Source organism: Triticum aestivum, chromosome 4B (assembly GCF_018294505.1).
Source record: "Triticum aestivum cultivar Chinese Spring chromosome 4B, IWGSC CS RefSeq v2.1, whole genome shotgun sequence".
Lineage (NCBI taxonomy): Eukaryota > Viridiplantae > Streptophyta > Magnoliopsida > Poales > Poaceae > Triticum > Triticum aestivum.
In genome coordinates this window covers 667,721,681-667,744,223 of record NC_057804.1, presented here as the reverse complement: position 1 = coordinate 667,744,223, position 22,543 = coordinate 667,721,681, and the positions used below count along the sequence as shown (strand labels likewise).

The window sequence follows — 22,543 nt, the reverse complement described above, 5'->3', positions numbered from 1 at the left end:
ACCTGGCATGCCACTTCCACGCCTCGTCGCTGCCGTGTGCTGCCAGGCAAACCGGATGCGCGATGTCCAGGCGCACATCATACAGACGTCTGCCATTTCGGCGTACCTGGGCCAACTGATTCTGGCGGCGATCGTACAGAGTCAGGACACCGCCGTGGATCTTGGTGATGCAGCCATGCTCGTCCAGTTGCCCGAGGCTGATGATGCTCGTCTTGAGACGCGGGATGAAGTAGACGTTTGTGAGAGCGCAATGATCGCCGCTGCGCACGGTGAACGTGACCGTGCCGCGACCACGGATAGCCACGCTGGAGCCATCCCCGAACCCGACGCTACCGGTGACGCCCTCGTCCAGCTCCGCGAACGCTGATCGATCACCGGTCATGTGATTGGATGCGCCGGTGTGTGATGGTAACTCTTATGTGTGGCGTTCAATATGTGGGTTGTTCATTTTCACGCAGACAGTGGTCGATGTGTGATGACATTGGACGGATACTCTGAAAGTTGAAGCACAAGGTAGAGTAATGAGGAACTTAATTTTGCTCAAGTGTTGACTGCGAAGAAGACGAGAAGGGACTATAGTTGCAGGTGGAGTCACATGGAGTCTGGGAGTAGCAGCGGTGCTCATGGCGTATCTCAAGTCCAATGTACATGGAAGTTCGACGCATGAATGAATTCAAGGCGGTGAAGAATATTCGTCAAGGTGGAGTTTGTTAGAGTTGTGTCAAATATTATTAGGTTACAATTAGACTTGTAGTAGTATTGTGTTTAGATAGGATATGGAGTATTGTCCAACTAGGACACTTGTATCCTAGGCCTCTCATATATAGCGGGGGTAGACACACGATGTAACCTACGCCAACATAATAGCACAGGCACGCAGGGCGCCCGGGGTGCGGTATTGTGACGGTGTCATGGGAAGGAGCGCCTGTAGTCATATGCTTCGGAGATGTAGCCATATCGGTGAACCTCGTTAACAAATCTCGGTGTCGTGCCTCGTGTGATTGCTTGGTTCTCGGTAGATCGACGGTGGCCTCGGATTTATTCTAACAAACAGTAACAATTGAATTATAGCTGGGGACATAGTTGTAGCATATCGGTTCAGTTCAATGCTAAAAGCACACACATATTTCAGCTCACTTGAGTTGAGTTCTGGAAGCCAAAGAAAAGTACGCATACATGAATGGACAGTACGTGGACAATATGCATCGCGCGCGCACACGCACACCGGACTCAAAAACAAGGACACAAAGCATGCATTATTGAACAAGAAGTAGGTGGTGCCGGGGACGATCTGGGTTCGCTTCGACTCTGTCATTTTTCACGGTTGGCCGGAGTTGAGTCGGCGAAGGTGAAACCAGACCCCCGGAGCCCGTCCTCCACAGCCTCGTCCACCATCTTCCCCATCTCCGGCGTCATGTGGCTGCTCCAATCCGCGGCCACCCCCTTCCTGAAGTAGGCGTCGGCCTTGATGCCATCTGCCGTCCTTCCGTCGTCCCGACTCGCCTCCACATTCTTTTGCTTCTCCAGGCTGCACAGCTCCACGATGGCCTGCGGCACGCCTCGCTCCTCCTCCCCCGGCGAGAAGGCGCACCCCATGAACCCCGCCATCGTCCTCAGGCTCCCCACGGGGTCGCGGAGCATCTCCTCGTACCTGAGGAACAGCACGTTCCGACGGCTGAGGCTCGCCTCCCAGTACTCGACCACGTGCCGCCATTGCGGGCCGGCTACGCAGCGCCCCGCGCAGAAGAGCTCCACGGCCTCCCGGAGCGAGTAGGACTCCGCGTCCACGCCCATGCTCCCCGACGCCTTCCTGGTGAAGGTCCAGGCTGAGACGAGCGCGTCCTTGGGGTGCCGGCAGACGTAGACGATGCGGCCGGCGGCGGCGAGGCGGCCGGGGAGGAGGGAGAAGGGCAGGTGCGTGGCCAGCAGGCGCGGGGAAGGGAGCGCCTCGAGGCCGGCCGCCAGGGCGTCGGCGTCGTAGGCGAGCGTGAAGCCAAACTCGAGGAACGGGACGAGGTCGTGCGGGTTGCCGTGGCGGAGCGGGTGGTCGTGGTCGGACGGCGGGTGCACGGCACGGCGCGCGGTGGCGAAGGCGAGGGCCTTGAGCCAGGTGGTGCCGGACTTGGGGAAGCTGGCGAGGAGCACGTCGTCGAGCCTCGGCGCGAAGCGGTCGCGCACCGCCGGGAGGCCGCGCGCCAGCACCGCCTCCGGCAGCCAGAAGCCGGCGTACTGGCGCAGCGCGAACGGCAGGCACCGCGTCTCCAGCGGCAGCTCCGGCAGCTCCGAGGGAGAAGCCATGGTACGGAGTCAGGTTGATGGCAGACTAGACTATAAGAGGGGTTCATGTAGCTGGACCTAGAGGGGAATTTTGTGTATAAAGAAGAGGAGATGAAGCATGCGCGCACATAATTTGTGGGAGACAAGAAATCATGTTCAAGTTGGTGATCTGATTCTCGTCTCCACACACATATACACATGCATATATATAAATTTGGATGGAGGAGTGGGAGAAGCGCATCTTGCTCTGAAAGTGCTGTGATCAGGATTCAGGACTAGCTGGAAGTGCTACTTGGAGTATTTGTTGTATTCGTTGTACTATGCTCTGACAGCCGGACTCACTCATGTATTTGTTGTATTCGTTGTATTCGTTGTACTATGCTCCGCTCCTACTACCGTGTATGCCAGGGTTCTGGGCTAGATGCCACGGTACAACACCATAGAGAGCGGTACTACCATGGACAGCTGCGGTACCACTGCTTCCTTGAATAGTACTACCGCACGCCACAACAACTCTATCACTCTGGAGACCTTCATCTTCGCATATACAAGGGTAAATGCCCGGTGCTTTCCAATGAAGCAAAGGAAAGGTGATGCAAAGGAACAAATGTATATGTGTTGATTCCAACCTAACCTTTCGAAGCGGACCCCCTCTTAATAGTACAACTTTCCTATGACTCAAATCCACCGAAAAGAAAAGTAAAAACCGCCGTCTTTGATAGGAACCGAGGGGCACCGAATCGTCTTGTGCACATGAGATCTCTGAAAAGCTCAATGCACATGATTAGTCCGCAAATGCATTGTCATCAATCATCAAAACCGCGTAGGAAGAAATATGCCCTTACAGTCGCGACGCCGGCGATGTGCGGGAGAGGCAGGTCGCTTACCTTGCAGGAGGACGAAGCTCTGCCGGCGGCGATGGAGAGGAAATTGGGCTTCTTTACGGTAATATGTTTTAAAAAAGAAAGTTTATATGTAGTTGTGTCACTGATGTATGGGGCCGAGCCCATTTTGGAAGATGTCAAGTGGGACCCTTGTCCACATAAGGGGGGCAAATATTGACTTTGACTAATATGTGCCACATCAGCCCTGTAAAGGGGTCCCACTGGTCAGCTTTGTCATTATCATGACTGACAGGTGGGCCCAACCTGTCAGTTTTTCTTTTATCACAATCTTACCCGTCAATCAGTGCTCTGCGTTATTCGTTAGGCGCAGAATTGGTGGCTCCTTGTGCCCTGCCTCGAATGTGGTACTAAGTTGTTACCCTAGCCTAAAGTGTGGTGGTTTTGGGTAAATAACTAAAGCTCTTGTCGATGTTGATGCTGGATGCTTCTCGACAGGCTTCTATACGAGAGTTGCCAGATACGCATACTCACACGTGCCTTCACGGAGCTCGAGCTCCAAAATTCCATATATCTTCATGCTCTTGGTCAGACCAGTGACCCTCATATATCTTCACATCCGTATGACTTTTTTTTGTTTTCTCTTCTTTTTGTTTTCATTTTCATTTACCTTTTGTATGTCTTATGATTTCCCTTATTCCTTTTTCATTTTATTATTATTTGTGTCACATTTCGCCTTTTATTATTATTTCTTTCAATCCTTTTTATTTTTGATTCATTCCTTTTTACCGAGTCCCAGTTAACTGCATAGCCATTAGAATGAGGTGCTTCAAGATTTGGACAACGATGCTTTGTCGATGTGTATAATCGGCATGTTCTTTCTTTTTGTTGGGCATGGAGAGGTAATGAGCTGGGTTCCAGGGTTTATTTCATGATTGTTTGGCTTATTTGTTTTTCTCGATCTGTTTTTCCCTCTTCTTGATTTTCTTTTGTAAGGATTGGATTAGTGACCGCCATATATCTTCACATTAATATGCCTTTTTTTTTTGTTTCAGCTGCACTTATCGAAAAAGGCTATCATCTCATATAATAAGGGGCTATTTCTTATGGCTGTATATCACAAAAATTGCCCTCAAAATTGCAAAATATTACCCATCAATGTCACCTATAAGTGATAAAATAATGTTTCACACACCGGAATTCCCAGCCTGGGCTGGCCGGTGTTGTAGGGACCTACTGTATATTGCTTTGCGCGTTGGGAGAAGACACAGCGCGCCCATTTGGGCAGACCGATGTCCAGGCGGCCTGTTTTTGAAATTTTGTTTTTTTCTTTTTCTTTTCCAATTTCCTTTTTACTACTTTAAATAATTGGAGACTCCAATTGTTTTTAGAGAATTAAAAAATTGTGAAATTTTAAATAAAATATTAGAAAAATGTTTGTCAATTCAAACAAATGTTCGAGATTTTGTAAAAAATGTTCAAAATTTTGAAATAAATTCTCCTGGAAATCAAAAAATGTTCTTCCATTTTAAAAAGTGCGTGAATTATTGTTTTAATGAGATTGAACAAAATTTCACCAATAAAAAAATCAACAATGAAAATATCCTAAAAATTCAAAAACTATTAGGACTTACAAAATACATTATTCCTTCACAAAATGTTCGTTGATTAAAACATGATCATATATTTCAATAAAAGAATTTAAAATAAAATAATGTTTGTGGAGATAAAAAATTGTTCCACCAATTTCCGAAAAAATCTCCATTGATTCTAGAAATGTTCGCCACTTCAAAAAAATGTTTAAAAAGTATTCACAATTTTAAAATAGTTACAAATACTATAACATGTTCATGAATTCAAAAAAAATTCTTGATCTTTGAAAATGTTCGAAAATTTGTAAAAGTGTTCCTGAATTTGAAAAATGTTCATGATTTCAAATATGTTCACAGGTTTAAAAAATGTTCATGATTTCACGAAATTGAGAGTGATAGTGGCTCTCACTGATAAAGCAAAATGCGGTCATGACCATTGAAGATTATAATATTTTTATCTTCCGTTGCAACGCACGGGCCCTTCATGAAAACTACCTCCTATAATGCGTTCTGCGCGCTATGAGAATACACAGAAGTCCATTTGGGCCGGCCCATGTGAGGCGGCCTGTTTTAGTATCTTTTTCGATTTTTTCCTTTTCTTTTTTTCACATTTAAATAATTTGGTACTTCACAATGTTCAGTAAATCTTAAAATATTTGTGGATCTAAAAACTGTTCGTATTTTTAATATGTTCGCATATTCAAAAAATGTTCATAATTTTCAAAACAAATATTTGGAAAATCCCAGAATGTTTATGATTTTAAAAAATGTGATGGGATTTGAACAATGATGTAGCAAAATGTTGTCATGGCTTATTCTACGGAGATTATGATTTTTCTTCTCTCTCTCTCTCTCTCTCTCTCTATATATATATATATATATATATATATATATATATATATATATATATATATATATATGATTTTTGTTCTCTCTCCTCTTTTGTACTCCGAGGAGTACATACTCCCTTCGTTAGTGGATGATCCACTTGCGGCAAGTAACAACCAGCCATGCAGATTAGTAAACAATGCCGCTTATTTACTTTGCATGCACACCTTATCCCTAGGACTTAGGCAGCTCCAAGCGTCGTCTACGTTAAGAATTAGTTGGAATAGGCAACGCCATTTTCTTGGTTGGTTTTCTTTCTTCTATGCAGTATATATACCTCATCAAACGTACTTACATGTACTCCTAGTTTTCTATGTATACTGTCCAGTAATTTAATTAGAGTATATACTTATAGTATACACTATTCTTTTGAGTTAAACGACTTTATAACATGCTACTCGAGATTAGACTATACAAAACTCGTTCGAAAACCAACAGTTTAGTTATACGATATCTACCATTTTTCCTGGGTGGGTATATACTCTTTTTTATTGAGGGGGTATATACCATATTCTGCTGAGAGGTTTTTTTAGGAATGACTATATACTACTCCCTCCATTTCAAAATAAATGTGTGGTATATACCCTAATAAAGTGTGTGGTATATTCTCTCAGCAAAATAAGCAGTATATTTTCTTCAGGGGTATATGGTACTCCCCTGCGTTCCTAAATATAAGTCTTTTTAAACATTTCAAATGGACTATAACATACGAATGTATTTAAACATATTTTAGAGTGTAGATTCACTCATTTTCCTCCGTATGTAGTCACTCGTTGAGATCTTTAGAAAGACTTATATTTGGGAACGGAGGGAGTAGTATTTTCTTGTGAGAATGTATATACTACATTGCATTTTGCTGAGAGGGTATGCATTACTTACTTTCTGGGTGGGTATATACTAACATTTTGTTGTAAGGGTATGTACTAATTTTATTAGTTAGTACTCCCTCCGTTCCACAATGTAGTGTCTATAGATTTTTCTGAAAGTCAAACTTTGTGAACTTTGACCAAGTGTATAGAGAAAAATGTCTACATTTACAATACGAAACATGTATAATCTGAAAATACAACTTATTATGTATTCAATGATGTGCATTTGGTATTCTAGATGTGCCTATTTTTCTCTATAAATATGGTCAAAGTTTGCAATGTTTGACTTTTGTAAAAATCTATAGGCACTACATTATGGAATGGAGGGAGTATATAATACATGCATTATGTCAAGTGAGACCCCTACTATTTTCCAACCCAATTGATTATATACCCTCTATCCATTGAGAACAAAATGATGTTTTGTAGAATGCTGATCATATAGATAATCGCGATCTAGAACTTATGTCCCAAGTAAATACTACAAGCAAATATACCAACCTCAAGTAAATATATATTACCTTGGGGAAAAGAGTATGTACCAAAAAGCATACATTCATAGGAACTGGTAATCTGTATCCATTTAATATAGTTCCAAAAAAAATAGTGTACCACTAGTACATAGACTTTCCTAAGAGTATAATGATACAGATCGTTCTCGTCAAGTCACCGCTTGTCGCGTGTTGCGGGTGAGAGAGGATGTCGTCCGGAGTCTAGCTGCTTCTCATCATCGCCGTTGAGCCGCAACCAGCCATGTTGCCGATAAGTGTGCATGTCATGAGCTGCCACCGGCCGTGAGGACGACGATCAAGCCGCTGTCGGCCACATCTATCTACATGTGTCGAGCCTCCGCTGATCCCGAATGCTTGTCGATGATTCGTTCGGATGAATTAGATGAGAATCCAACTTGATCCTTGAAACAAGAAAAATGACAAAACGAAGCAAGATAGAAATATCTGAAATAGAAATAAAATATAAGCATACGTGAAGCATGCGTGAGAAGAGGTGATGCATGCATAGGTACGTGAGCGCATGTATATATTGTCACCGATGGCGGGATTGATTCAGTCGTTGGCGTTGTCCGAGTGTCAAATAAAATATTCATGGATAAAAGAATTAATAGTACTTTTGCGCTGCGTCGTACATATATCAAAACACAAAGAGGTAGCTTCATTTACATGTATGTACGAGCTAGCTAGATGGACGCGTATGTGTTTACATATGCGAAAAGATCAATTGTAAGTAACATACTCGCTCCGTCCGAAAATAGTTGTCATCAAAATGAATAAGAGGTGGTGTGTCTCGAACTAAAATATGTCTAGATACATCCTCTTTTATCTATTTTGATGACAAGTATTTCCGGACGGAGGGAGTACCACGTATGAATTTTGGCTCATTCTGACGGGAGAACTGGCCAGAGGAGAGCGCTGGACGCCGGAGACTGGCAGGGCAGAAATGGGGGCGTGGTCTTCTTCCATGCTGATGCATGCATCATGGTTAGTGGGAGAGACGCAGCCGCCGTCAGCCGCGAGGAAGCTCCAAGAGTGGATCGATGGTGGCAGGAGAGACGCCGTCGTCGCCGAGGTATGTAGCAAGAGGAATAGATCGATGCAGTTTAGTTTCAACGCTGACCTTTGTTAATTGTTATCCCTATAAAAAAAAGGATTATGTTCCGGCCAATTTCAACTAACAAAAAATAATCTCATTATCAGGAAAGCTAAACGGGTTTAAAACGTGGCTACGACGGTGGGTAGTCTCAGGAGGTGGATCCACATGGGAGTATGTACTCGTGGGAATAGTGAGCGTGAGTGTAGAATAGTGACGCTACATAAAAAATCTAGTAAAACGGTGTATAAAATTCAATAATTCTGAAAATAATTTTTTTACTATATACACAAGGGTGCAGAATAAGTTATTCTTCGTCCGAGGTAACCTCACGATCATTTTATAAATAAATTGTATTTAAAATACAAATAGTTATATTCATATTGATTCACTTCGTGAAATTTGTCATAAGAAAAAATATAGGTCATAAAACCAGAAAAATTGTATTATATATATATATATATATATATATATATATATATATATATATATATTACACTATGTTTTACATTCGTAATTTTATGTAATATAAAATATTTTTTACGACGATTATATTATCTTACGTTCTCTTTTTACGTCTGAAATAAGATAAAATTTACGAATCGTAAAATAGATGAGGAGGGGTGAAAAGCAACTATTTCTCACACAGAATGACGAATAGTCAATCCCTATATATAGAAGTACACAACGGTGTTTTATTGAAAAAAGGGTCGCCAAAGAGCCGGTGCTGGACTACGGCGTTTGTTGGCCTCAAGACCTTGTCGTTTTCATTTGGGCAAAGCTTGTGTCGGCGAAGCTAAAACCAGACCCCCGGAGTCCGTCCTCCACAGCCTCGTCCACCATCTTCCCCATCTCCGGCGTCATGTGGTTGCTCCAATCCCCGGCCACCCCCTTCCGGAAGAAGGCGTCGGCCTTGACGCCTGAACCCTCCGCCCCTTCATGTTGGCGTCCACGCTCTTGAGCTTCCCCATGCTGCACAGCTCCACGATGGCGCGGTCCACCCCTCGCTCCTCCTCCTCCCGGGAGAAGGCGCACCCCAACTCCGCCATCGTCCTCAGGCTCCTCACGGGGTCGGGGAGCATCTCCTCGTACCTGAGGAACAGGACCCTGTCCGGGTGCTCGTTCCGGCGGCTGAGGCTGGCCTCCCAGTACTCGACCACGTGCCGCCACTGTGGGCCGTCGAGGCAGCGCCCCGCGCAGTAGAGCTCCACGGCATCCTGGAGCGGGAAGGACTCGGCGTCAACGCCCACGGCCTCCGACGCCTTCCTGGTGAAGAGCCAGGAGGAGACAAGCGCGTCCTTGGGGTTCCGGCAGACGTACACGATCCGGCTCCGGCTCCGGATGCGCTCGGGGAGGAGGGAGAAGGGCAGGTGCGTGGCGAGCACGCGCGGGGAAGGGAGCGCCTCGAGCTCGGCCGCCGCGGCGCCCACGTCGTCGGCGCGCGCGAGGCTGATCTCGAGGAACGGGACGCAGTCGTGCGGGTTGCGGCGGCCGAGCGGGTGGTCGTCAGCGGACGGTGGGTGCGCGTCCCGGTGCACGGTGGCGAAGGCGAGCGCCTTGAGCCACGTGGTGCCGGACTTGGGGAAGCTGGCGAGGAGCACGTCGTCCGGCCTCGGCGCGAACCGGTCACGCCCCGCCGGGAGACCGCGCGCCAGCACCGCCTCCGGCAGCTAAAAGCCGGAGTACTGGCGCAGCGCGAACGGCGGGCACCGCGTCTCCAGCGGCAGCTCCGCCATCTCCAGCGCAAAGCCGTCGTCATGAGCAGAATCCATGGCGCTGAGATCTTGAGAGTGCGGGTCGATGGCATGGCAGATATATCTCATCTCGTCATGGTACGTCCGTGTGATTATGGAGATGTCCGCACACATTAATTTGGAGCAAAAGCAGCAGGAAGATATTGGTGGCGTTGTGGTACGGTACCACACTCATCAAAGTGCCAGCGTATCTTGTCTCGTGTCATCACGATCAGAGCATCTCCAAGGACATTTGCCAGCTGAACCAGTGGTGTGTGGCACTGGCTAGAGAGGTGGATCAGTTCATTATCAGAAAATCACCAGTAACTAGGACATGCAAACTATTAGAGAGAGGAGTGCACATGAAGGCAGAGGAATTTATACTCCCTCAGGATGGAGTTGTTCGTACTCCCTCCGTTCCTCTATAATTCTTAAACTAATCAATCCTTTCTCTCCCCGATCCCCTTCCTTGCGTACCCTTTCACGGAACTAGATCCTCTAATATTGAGAAGGAAAGTTAGAGAAGCTATAATACCCTAACTTTCCTTCTTTCTATCCACGTGATTAAGGCTAAAATCACTAAATTAATTTATAAATTGATGATCTATTGTGTACATTTATAGTAATTACATAAAATCCATTAATGATGAAATAAAATTAATTTTAAATTATTTATATCAACAGTAAACAACCTGCTAACTATCTTTTCTTCTTCATTTTACACTAGACTAGCATTGTAGCAAAGTGACTTCTCTTCTCAATGTTAGAGAATCTGGTTCCATCTTTCACAGGAAAGGAAACTACCACACGAACCGCCCCACGACACCATCCCATCATCTCGCTTCGGCGATGCAACAACTTCAAGGACGCAGCCCCTCACATCTCTGTGCCACCCCTACCCCTCGCCTTTGTGTGGCCTCGGCCGTAGCAACACCGCCGCAACTTCAAGGACGCCGGCTGTCGGAGACGTCGCCTAGACCACCTGGCCGACCGGCGGGGGCACGTCGGAGTCGTTGCCTGGACCGCCTAGCCGTGCATCATCGTCGGACTGTCAGGGACGTTGCCTGGCCGTTCGCTGGCGTCGGGTCGTCGGATCATCAGGGACACTACCTGGACCGCATGCCCGTCCCTCTCCGTCGGGCCGTCAGGGAGACGCCGCCTGGCCTAGGTCGTCAGCGCTGCCATCAGGGGACACGCCACAAAAGATTAATTCACATTTCACTGAACAGAAAAGCAGCCTGTATGCACTAAAAACTGAACCAAAATCAGGCTTGGTGTTGACGCTCAAAAGTGGCACAATGGTAAAGTTTCTTTAAGCTATGTCAAGATTAATTCAAACTTATGATTGGAGGTCACCACGGGATGGATCTTTTCGAGAAGATCAAGATGGATATGAAAATGGTCTAAAACGAAGCTCGGATGCAAAAGTTATGACAAGTTCAGATATGCTCACGTTGCACCAGATTGAAGAATAGTTGGAAACCCAATTAAGATGTCCTCATATGGAAAAATGATCAACACGAGTTGTCTTCGTCTCGTCGAAGCGGTTGATAAAATCGTCTTAATCCGAGGTCGTATGCAACCTTTGAAGGCAAAACAAGGTCAGAAACAGAAGCTGCAAAGTCATTTCGGACAGACCGAGTTGTTTTGATTGGTGAGACCGAGTTGGTCCGAAAATTTACCAGAGAGTTGGCAATGTTGACTCGGTAGGACCGAAGCAAAATAATCGGTGAGACCGAGTTGATCCGAAAAATTACAGAAGGATACATAGAGTTGGCAACGTTCACTCGGTGGGACCGAAATGAACCAATCGGTGAGACTGAGTTGGTCCGAGAAATTACCAAAGATTCCTGTCCGAGTTAGGTTAGGGTTTTTGATGCTTTGGACGGAATTTTTAGTCCTTTTCTTGTACGGGAAGTCCAGCCGCCTCATAAATAGATGAGAGGTGACGGCCGATTGAACAACACACAATCGCAAACGCATCTACAACTTTTTCATCTATGTTTTGTTCCTCCCTCGTTCTTGCACTCCCGTTCTTCGTCGTTCTTCGTGTTGGAGAGCTGCGAATACCGAGGCTCTAGGGGCGGCTTGACCGACCTAGGGCAGCCCATAGCCGCCGCAATCCCCGACGGGGTCCCTCCCGGGAGTGTAGGGTTTCGGGTCTTCAAAAGCTCTCGCCGGTCGACTTGCGAATCGCGCTTCCGGTGAGACTCCTTCGACGTGAGCTGCGGTGCACCACCCCAGGTGTCGAGGGTACACGTGACGTGTTCGTGTGCGAACACACTTTTTGGCGACTCCGCTGGGGAAAAGATCAATCATCATCATCATCCATCATGTCTGGCAACGACAAGATTCCCAAGCCCTCGGAAATCGACGCCGATAACATAATCAAGCCCAATTTTGAGGAGTTATCGGAGGAACATCGCCAAGCTTATGAGGAGTACAAGAAGGCGCGTGAAGATAAGGAGATGCAGGAGTTCCTTGCTAAGTTCAAAAAGGATCGTCAAGGCAATATCACTCCGGTTGGAGAAATCAAGTTTCCTCCTCTTCATGATGAACAGGTTAAACCCTCTGTAAGTAATACCTTCTCTCCTGAGGTATGGGCTGAAATTGATAGTCGCATTACTGATAGCAATAATCTTTTATACCAAATTTTCTTGGAAAATAGTAATGCTAAAAATAGTGTGCCTCAATCATCCAGTGGTAATGTTGGTGTGCCTGCTACCGCAGAAATCCCTAGTCCAACTTTACCTATTTCATCGGCGCCCCCCGTGCCGATGAATTTTTATCCTAGCCCCACAAATCAAATTGTTGCTGCACCCATTAATCCTATCATGAGTATGCCAAGTTCGGTGGTGATGCCGAACCAAACCCTACCTACAAGAGCAAACACTGTTAGATCACTGCCGAATTACAATTCGGCATGCATGCCACAATTCACACCTGCAACTACTAACCCTACTCCTCCTATGCTACCGCCACAAGCATCGTCCACCGTGGATGATGGTCTAGCTAATCTTAGAGGGGAGATGGCTAAGATGCTCCGAGAGAATTTTGGAGTTGAGTTACCAAGGAACCGTATTTACCAAAAGCCATATCCAGAATACTTTGATGCAATTCAATGCCCTCCGGGATATAAAATTCCAGATTTTGTTAAGTTTAATGGAGAGGGCACGAAAACCACCTGGGAGCATGTTAGTCAGTACTTGGCACAATTAGGTGAGGCAAGTTCACGAGATGAGTGGAGAGTACGTTATTTTCCTTTATCTTTAACCGGTACTGCTTTCTCGTGGTTTTCTGCGTTACCACCTGGTTCTATTACTACATGGTTTCACTTGGAACAAAAGTTTCATGATCATTTTTATAGTGGTGATAACGAGCTTAAGTTGTCACATCTTACATCGGTTAGACAAAAGCATGATGAATCGGTCTCCGATTACGTCAAGAGATTTAGAGATACAAAAAACCGGTGCTATAGTTTGGTGATAACCGAGAGAGATTTGGCTGATCTTGTGCTTAGTGGTTTGAGAACTCACATTAGAGAAAGGCTAGAAGGACATGAGTTTTTAAATATCAACCAAGTCTTGCAAAGGGCTTTGGCTCAAGAAAGCCGAAGCAAAGATCTTAAAGAGGTGCATAGATATAAAACTGATCGTCCTAAAATGAATATGGTTGAGTATGATAGTGACCACTCGGACGATGAGGGTGATATTTATGCTGCTAAATTTGTTTGGCCATCTAAGGCCAAACCATTTACTTGCAATGATTTAAAGCCGATTCATAAGAATCGCGATGAAGAGATGAAATTTACTTTCAACATTGCTAAGTGTGATAGAATATTTGATGCTTTGTTGCAAGCCAAGATTATTAGAATATCTAATACTTTACCGCCGTTCGAAGAGCTGAAACGGCGTGCTTATTGCAAGTATCATAATTCTTTTTCTCATGCTACTAATGATTGTAATGTTTTTCGACGACAGATACAATCGGCCATTAATGACGGACGATTGAATTTTTCTGAAATGCAAGTTGATAAGCAGCCTTTCCCAATGAACACCATGGATTTGGAGGGGAAGAAGATGTTAATTCGGCCCAACATAGCCGAATCAGCTAATAAAAATAATATTGTCATTGGTGAGCCCAGGAAAAATGATGAGAGCAACAAGGTCTTGGGGAGACAAGGTGTGCTTGACAAGCAACCCAGTGGCAAGGAGGTAATCAAGATCACCATCAAGAATCCTACACTCGGGGGGCAATCACAAGTGCAAGAGAACACTCATGTCAAATTTGTTAAGCCCAAGAGTCCAGAGGTTGGCAAGTGGAAGACGAATGAAGCTAAAGTGCAGCGCAAGAGAATCAAGCCAACTTTTGATATGCTGTTGTCCAAGTATGCCAATCAAGCGGCCGGTTCTAGCTCTAACCAGTCATCAAATTTGAAGTGCTCAAGATCACCTCCGAGGGAAGAATCTCATCATCACACAAGGCCATATGGGTCATGGGCACCAAGACCATGGATGGCACCGCCCCCCTATGCGCCATACTACATGGGAGGCTTCAATGGAGGATGGGGGCAGCCCCCAATGGCCCCTTATGCTTTTCATCCGGGTTGGGCAGAACCAAGGAGGCCCGTTCATGAGAGGCTTTCTTATCCCACACGAGGCCGTTTGAACAATGGTGTCAATCGGCCAATGCAAGATAATCAAAAAAGGGTCAACCGTGGCGTGCCAAATCACCAAGTGCTGAAATTTCAGAGCCTAGCAAGCAAAAGAAGAAGAATGCTAGTGATGAAACTATTATGATAGGCACTAAATAATTAATAATCAAAGAGCCAATTATTTTTGATAATCCGGCTAATTCTAATAAAGATGTGGCTGCGGTCCAGCAAGGCCCCATGGCTAATGATCATGAAGCTAGCATAAGCAAGGCCAAGTCGAAGGATCCAAAATATACTCAGCCTAAGTGGTGTCCTTCCGGTCTGACCAAGGCGCAAAAAAGGAGATTGCAGCGCATGAGGAGTCATGAGAAGGAGGAACAAGAAGCAGAAAAGCTAAGGGATAAATTATTCGATGAAAGCCATCCCATGGTACCCCCAAAACAAGTGTGGAGGCCAAAGCAAAAGGAAAAGATTGCAGCTTCTGCATTGATCATAGCAACACCTACACCACCAACGGAGGACGATGCGGCTACTATTACATCGTCCACTTTGCCTACTACTTCCTCTTCCCTTGAAGATATTTCGGAGTCAGTGGACATGCTTGCGGAAGGAGATGAAATGCTTGATTATGAGTCTACACCAGTTCATGAAGGTATGGATATTAATATGGTGTATTACTTACCCGCTGAATTTCGTGCTATAGATGAAGAAGGGGAAGTAGCTCAGCTAGATTTTGGTCCTAAAAATGCTATATTCGAGAAGCCAAAAGAACCGGTGACGCACTTGAAGCCATTGTTCCTTAAAGGTCATATTAATGGATCGCCGGTTGCTAGAATGCTTGTCGATGGTGGTGCTGTGGTGAATCTTATGCCATATTCGGTCTTCAAAAAATTGGGGCTGCGTGATGAAGAGTTAATAAAGACCAACATGGTGCTTAATGGATTTGAAGGCAAAGAGAAAACTGAAGCCAAAGGTGTGATGTATGTGGAGCTTACGGTGGGAAGCAAAACTTTGGCTACCGCATTCTTTGTCGCCGAGGTGCAAGGTAACTACAATGTGATATTAGGCCGTGATTGGGTTCATGCGAACCAATGCGTGCCATCTACTATGCACCAGTTTTTGATTCAATGGGTTGATGATGAAGTAGAAGTCATTCATGCGGATAATTCGGCTTGTGTTGCTTTGGCCGATGCATCGGTGGATTGGCAACATCCCAATGCTACTTGCTTGACGGGGCGCGACTTATCAGAATATGATTTTCTTAGCGCCACAAAAAGTGGTTTCGTGCCCGTTTCTTTAAAGCCGGTTGGCGATAATCGGCTCCAAGGTATGATGTATTTAAATGGATCCTAACTCAGAGTGGTTACAAAAGCGTCTTGTAGAATATCGGTCCAATGAGAACGATATGTATGAGTCCATAGAAGAGTTAGATGATATGGATAAGTTAGGACAAGGTTTTACATCGGCCAATCCATTAGAAGAGATAGATACAGGAGATGGTTCACTTCCTAGGCCGACATTTGTAAACGAAAATTTAAGAGCCGATCATAAGGCTAAGTTGATCAAGCTATTGAAAGAATATGTTTGTTGCTTTGCATGGGAATATCATGAGATGCCGAGTTTAAGCCGAGAGCTAGTGGAGCATCGGTTACCTATAAAGGCCGGTTTTAGACCATACAAGCAATCGGCCAGAAAGTTTAATCCAAAAACGTATGACCGGATCAAGGAAGAGACCGGTTGTTTGCTTAAAGCTAATTTTATTAGACCTTGTAGATATGCCGAGTGGATTTCTAACATTGTACCAGTAGCGAAGAAAGGCTCTGGCAAGTTGAGGGTGTGCATTGATTTCAGAGATTTGAATAGAGCTACACCTAAAGATGAGTATCCCATGCCAATAGCCGATATTCTTATTAATGATGCTTCTGGACATAAGGTCATTAGCTTTCTTGATGGTAATGCGGGGTATAACCAGATTTTTATGGCCGAAGAGGACATGTCCAAAACGGCTTTTCCATGTCCCGATTTTCTTGGTTTATTTGAGTGGACAGTGATGACCTTTGGATTAAAAAATGCCGGTGCCACGTATCAAAGGGCTATGAATTTAATTTTTCATGATTTACTTGGTGTTATACTTGAGGTTTATATTGATGATATTGTTGTCAAATCGGATGCTTTTGAATCTCACTTAGCCGATTTGCGTTTGGCTTTTGAAAGAATGAAGAAATATGGGCTGAAAATGAATCCTTTGAAGTGTGCCTTTGGTGTATCGGCTGGGAAGTTTCTGGGTTTCATTATTCATGAAGATGGCGTGGAAATTGATCCCAAAAAGATAGAAGCTATACAGAAAGTAGGGGCTCCAACATGCAAGAGAGATATGCAAAAATTCCTTGGCAAGGTCAATTATTTGAGGAGGTTCATAGCCAATCTATCAGGGAAGGTTGATGCATTTACTCCTATCCTTCGGTTAAAGAATGATGTTGATTTTACTTGGGGGGCAAAACAGCAAGAGGCATTTGATATGATTAAGAAATATTTGTGCACTCCTCCGGTTATGAAAGCGCCCAGGCACAGGGAGCCATTTAGACTTTACGTTGCAGCGGAGGAGGTGTTATTGGTGCTGTTTTGACTCAAGAGACCGAAGGAAAGGAGCATGCTATTACTTATTTGAGCCGACGGTTATTGGACGCCAAGACAAGGTATACATTTATTGAGAAACTATGCTTATGCTTATATTATTCTTGCACAAAATTGAGACATTATCTAGTGCCTAGTACTTGCATTATAGCTTGTCAAACTGATGTCATCAAATACATGTTGCATAGGCCAATTCTTAGTGGTAGAATTGGCAAGTGGGCTTATGCTTTAATTGAATATGATTTGGCTTATGAATCTCTGAAATCCATGAAAGGCCAAATTGTTGCTAATTTTATTGTTGAGCATCGGATTGATGACAAGCATGATATTGATATAAACTTTGTTTCATTAGTACCATGGAGATTATATTTTGATGGTTCAGTGTGTAGCAATGGCCAAGGTGTTGGTATTGTTTATATATCTCCTCATGGTGCTGTTTTTGAAGCCTCATGCCGCTTAGAATACTTTTGCACAAATAATCAAGCTGAATATGAAGCATTGTTATTCGGCTTAGAGATGTTGCTTGCCATAGGTGCTACACATATTGAGGCTTTTGGTGATTCGTTATTAGTAGTGCAACAAATATCCAAAGTCTTTCAATGTTTTGACGAATCACTTAATGTTTATCTTGATAAATGTCTAGATATAATTTCAGATTTGGATTATTTTAGCATTGCTCATATATCTAGACATGACAATTGGAGAGCAAATGAGTTGGCACAACAAGCATCCGGCTATCATGTTGATCGTGGCATGTTTCATATTTCTCAAAGGCCGATGTCTAGTCTTGCCAACATAGGGGAGGCCGAACCGGAGCCCACCGTTTCGGCCACTAATGAAAAATTTAATGCAGGAGAAAATCAAGACTGGAGGAAACCCATTATTGATTATTTGTGTGATCCTAGTAAAAGGGTGGACAGGACTGTTCGGCGTATGGCTTTCAAATACACAATGAGAGATGATGGTCTCTATCGCCGAACGGTTGATGATGTTCTTTTAAAGTGCTTGGACGAGGACCAAGCGAGAGTTGCTATGGGAGAGGTCCATGAAGGTATTTGTGGCACTCATCAGTCGGCTCCCAAGATGAAATGGCTATTACGACGTGCTGGGTTTTATTGGCCGACGATGGTTAATGATTGCTTCCGGTATTATAAAGGATGTGAAGCTTGTCAAAAGTTTGGTGATATTCAGTTGGCTCCTGCTGCTATGTTACATCCTATTATCAAGCCGTGGCCTTTTAGAGGTTAGGGATTAGACTTTATTGGAGAGATTCATCCTTTTTCTTCAAAGGGGCATCGGTTCGTGTTGGTGGTGACTGATTATTTCACTAAATGGTCTGAAGCAATACCACTCAAAAATATGACACATACAGAGGTAATTCAATTCATAACTGAGCATATTATTCATAGATTCGGCATTCCTCAAACATTAACTACGGACCAAGGTTCATCCTTTATGTCACATCAAGTAAGAGAATTTGCTGAATCATATAAGATAAAGTTGCTCAATTCCTCTCCGTATTATGCCCAAGCCAATGAACAAGCTGAGTCTAGTAATAAAATATTAATCAAGCTCATCAAGAAGAAGATTGAGGATGATCCAAGGAGATGGCATGAGCTATTGTCCGAAGCTTTGTGGGCACATAGGATCTCAAGGCATGGTGCTACAAAGGTGACTCCATATGAGCTTGTATATGGTCAGGAGGCCGTTTTACCAGTGGAAGTGAATTTGAATGCTTTGAGAATAGCCAAACAAAATGATTTATCGGCTGTGGACTTCTATAACTTGATGATGGACAATATTGATGAAGCTGCCGATAAACGTTTGGTTGCTTTAAAGGCCATAGAGAGTGATAAGTTGAGGGTGGCAAGAGCTTACAATAAGAAGGTCAAGTTGAAGAATTTTCAATTTGGCGATCTCGTGTGGAAGGTGATTCTACCAATTGGTTCAAAAGATAGAAAGTTCGGGAAGTGGTCTCCAAGTTGGGAAGGTCCTTTTAAGATTACAAGAGTGGTTCCCGGAAACTCATATTTGGTGGAATCCGTACAAGGCACATTATTACCTCGAGCTCTCAATGGCAAATATTTAAAGAAGTATCACCCAAGTGTGTGGCAAGAAGCCTAGATAGGCAAACGGCCGATATATAACTATCGCCCTTAGCATAAACATGGCCGATATATAATTATCACCCTAAGAACATATAAATGGCCGATGGAGTGTTGACATCGTCCTTAGAACAAATATGGTACAAGTTATTTTTCGGTACCCTAACTTTGCCGAAAAACAGGGGGGCATGTGTTGACGCTCAAAAGTGGCACAATGGTAAAAGTTTCTTTAAGCTATGTCAAGATTAATTCAAACTTATGATTGGAGGTCACCACGGGGATGGATCTTTTCGAGAAGATCAAGATGGATAAGAAAATGGTCTAAAACGGAGCTCGGATGCAAAAGTTATGACAAATTTAGATATGCTCATGTTGCACCAGATTAAAGAATAGCTGGAAACCCAATTAATATGTCCTCATATGGAAAAATTATCAACATGAGTTGTCTTCGTCTCGTCGAAACGGTCAATTTTGATATAAAAATCGTCTTAATCCAAGGTCGTATGCAACCTGTGGAGGCAAAACAAGGTCAGAAACAGAAGCTGCAAAGTCATTTCGGACAGACCGAATTGTTTTGATCGGTGAGACCGAGTTGGTCCGAAAATTTACCAGAGAGTTGGCAATGTTGACTCGGTAGGACCGAAGCAAAATAATCGGTGAGACCGAGTTGATCCGAAAAATTACAGAAGGATACAGAGAGTTGGCAACGTTCACTCGGTGGGACCGAAATGAACCAGTCGGTGAGACCGAGTTGGTCCGAGAAATTACCAAAGATTCCTGTCCGAGTTAGGTTAGGGTTTTTGATGTTTTGGACGGAATTTTTAGTCCTTTTCTTGTACGGGAAGTCCAGCCGCCTCATAAATAGATGAGAGGTGACGGCCGATTGAACAACACACAATCGCAAACGCATCTACAACTTTTTCATCTACGTTTTGTTCCTCCCTCGTTCTTGCTCCCTCATTCTTCATCGTTCTTCATGTTGGAGAGCTGCGAATACCGAGGCTCTAGGGGCGGCTTGACCGATCTAGGGCAGCCCATAGCCGCCGCACTCCCCAACGGGGTCCCTCCCGGGAGTGTAGGGTTTCGGGTCTTCAAAAGCTCTCGCCGGTCGACTTGCGAATCGCGCTTCCGGTGAGACTCCTTCGACGTGAGCTGCGGTGCACCACCCCCGGCATCGAGGGTACACGTGACGTGTTCGTGTGCGAACACTTGGTAAAAGTGAACAAAAAGCAGCCTTGTGTGCATACATTCAACATTTATTACGCTTCATTACCAACATGCACCATGAAACAACTAGGTTACACAATGATATAGAACTTTTGGTTAAGCTGGGTGGTGGATCAATTGTGCTGATTTGAATGGATTGTGCTTAGATTTTTGGATGTCTCTTTTAGCAGCCTGAGGACAAGGTATGTGCCCCCTCACCTGGTCACTTGCATATACCATTAACTACGTTGGATTAGTACAATTTCAACCCATTTGAAGCAAGAGATTGACCTGCCGCTGGAGGTGCTTACACACACTATTTCCTTTGATGCTACTTTCCTAAAGAAAATCCAGGTATATCTTCAAGCCAGATTAAGATTACATGTGCGTTGCACGTGCTCGTTTACTAGTGGCTTAAAAACAGAACAGTCGCCACGATATGATGTATCGCGGACCCTATATAATACTAGTAAATGCTATATGCATGGTTTGACCATAGTATGCATGGTTTGACATTGCAGTTAGAGTAAGAATTTGTTTTGTTAGATCCATTGTAATTTACACGCTTATTTCACATTAACATGGGATTGCACAAGGCTTGGGATTAATCAAAAGTAATGTTATGTACTCTCTCCATCCCACACTAGTGTCAAAAAAGCTCTTATATTATGAGACGGAGGGACTACTTTTCAATTTTTCTAGGCATTGTAGAGCTCCTTTTGGTGATTGGTGTAGTATTGGGAGTACTACCAAGTACTTGCCCCTCCCCCTCCGAATTTTATTAGCCGTCCGCTGGTGGGGGATTAATTCTAATTTGTGTAATCCGAGAAGGGCATAATGGTCCAAGGTAAAATATTGAACTTTCAACCGACCACGTCCACGAGCAGAACCACGTGTAGTCGATCTAGATCGAGGTCAAGTCGTCGTCCTTGTCACCTTCACTGTCTCCGAGCTTTATAGACGGTGACATTTCCATCTGTGTGTGTCTTCTTCTTAAAGATCCATTTGGTCTCAATGGCCTGCCAGTCATCGGGCAGGTCCACCAAAGCTCATACTTTTTTTTTTTCACACATGGACCCTATCTTGGATTTCATGGCCTCTAGCCATTTGTTAGAATCCGGGCTCATCATTGCTTCTTAATAGTTCGTAGGTTCATCATTTTCTAACAACATGACTTTGAGGACAGGATGAATTACCATACCTCTCTCGTGCGGAACGTACCCTGGTTGACCTACGAAGTTCAGTAGTAATTTGGTTCAAAGTTTCATGATCATCGTCATTAGCTTCCTCTCTGGCTGGTGTAGGCATCACGGGAACTTATTTCTATGATGTGCTACTCTCCAGTTCGAGAGAAGGTGCGACTACCTCATCAAGTTTTACTTTCCTCTTACTCACTTCTTTCGAGAGAATCTCCTTCTCTAGAAAGGACCTATTCTTAGCAAGAAAAAAAAAACTTGACTTCGGATTTGAAGGAAATATGCCCAAGAGGCAATAATAAAGTTGTTATTTTATATTTTCTTATTCAAGATAAAGGTTTATTATTCATGCTAGAATTGTATTGATCGGAAACCTTAATACATGTATGAATACATAAACAAACAACATGTCCCTAGTGAGCCTCTAGTAGACTAGCTCGTTGATCAAAGATGGTTAAGGTTTCCTAACCATGGACATGAGTTGTCCTTTGATAACGGGATCATATCATTAGGAGAATGATGTGATGGACAAGACTCATTCGTTGGCTTAGCATAATGATCGTTCAGCTTTATTGGTATTGCGTTCTTCATGTCAAATACATATTCCTTCGACTATGAGATTATGCAACTCCCGGATACCGGAGGAATGCCTTGTGTGCTACCAAATGTCACAACGTTACTGGATGATTATAAAGATGCTCTACATGTATCTCCGAAGGTGTTTGTTGAGTTGTCATATATCGAGATTATGATTTGTCACTCCGAGTATCGGAGAGGTATCTCTGGGCCCTCTCGGTAATACACATCACAAGCTTGCAAGCAAACGACTAAGGAGTTAGTCACGAGGTGATTTATTACAGAACGAGTAAAGAGACTTGCCGGTAATGAGATTGAACTAGGTATGAAGATACCAATGATCGAATCTCGGGCAAGTAACATACC

The 22,543-nt window shown here is 44.2% G+C and overlaps 1 protein-coding gene and 1 pseudogene across 1 annotated transcript; both read right to left on the bottom strand.

Annotated features, from left to right (window-relative positions):
• Positions 1–1,037: 1,037 nt before the first annotated feature.
• Positions 1,038–2,462, bottom strand: LOC123094038 (cytosolic sulfotransferase 10). Its single transcript, XM_044516117.1, has one exon. The coding sequence runs from the start codon at positions 2,296–2,298 to the stop codon at positions 1,312–1,314; it is 987 nt and encodes a 328-aa protein (XP_044372052.1). The 5' UTR covers positions 2,299–2,462; the 3' UTR covers positions 1,038–1,311.
• Positions 2,463–8,695: 6,233 nt separating this feature from the next.
• LOC123094037 (cytosolic sulfotransferase 5-like) lies at positions 8,696–9,953 on the bottom strand (annotated as a pseudogene).
• Between the last annotated feature and the right edge of the window lie 12,590 nt (positions 9,954–22,543).

Excerpts from the sequence above, each read along its gene's own strand:
- LOC123094038 (XM_044516117.1), bottom strand. The coding sequence starts at position 2,298 with ATGGCTTCTCCCTCGGAGCTGCCGGAGCTGCCGCTGGAGACGCGGTGC.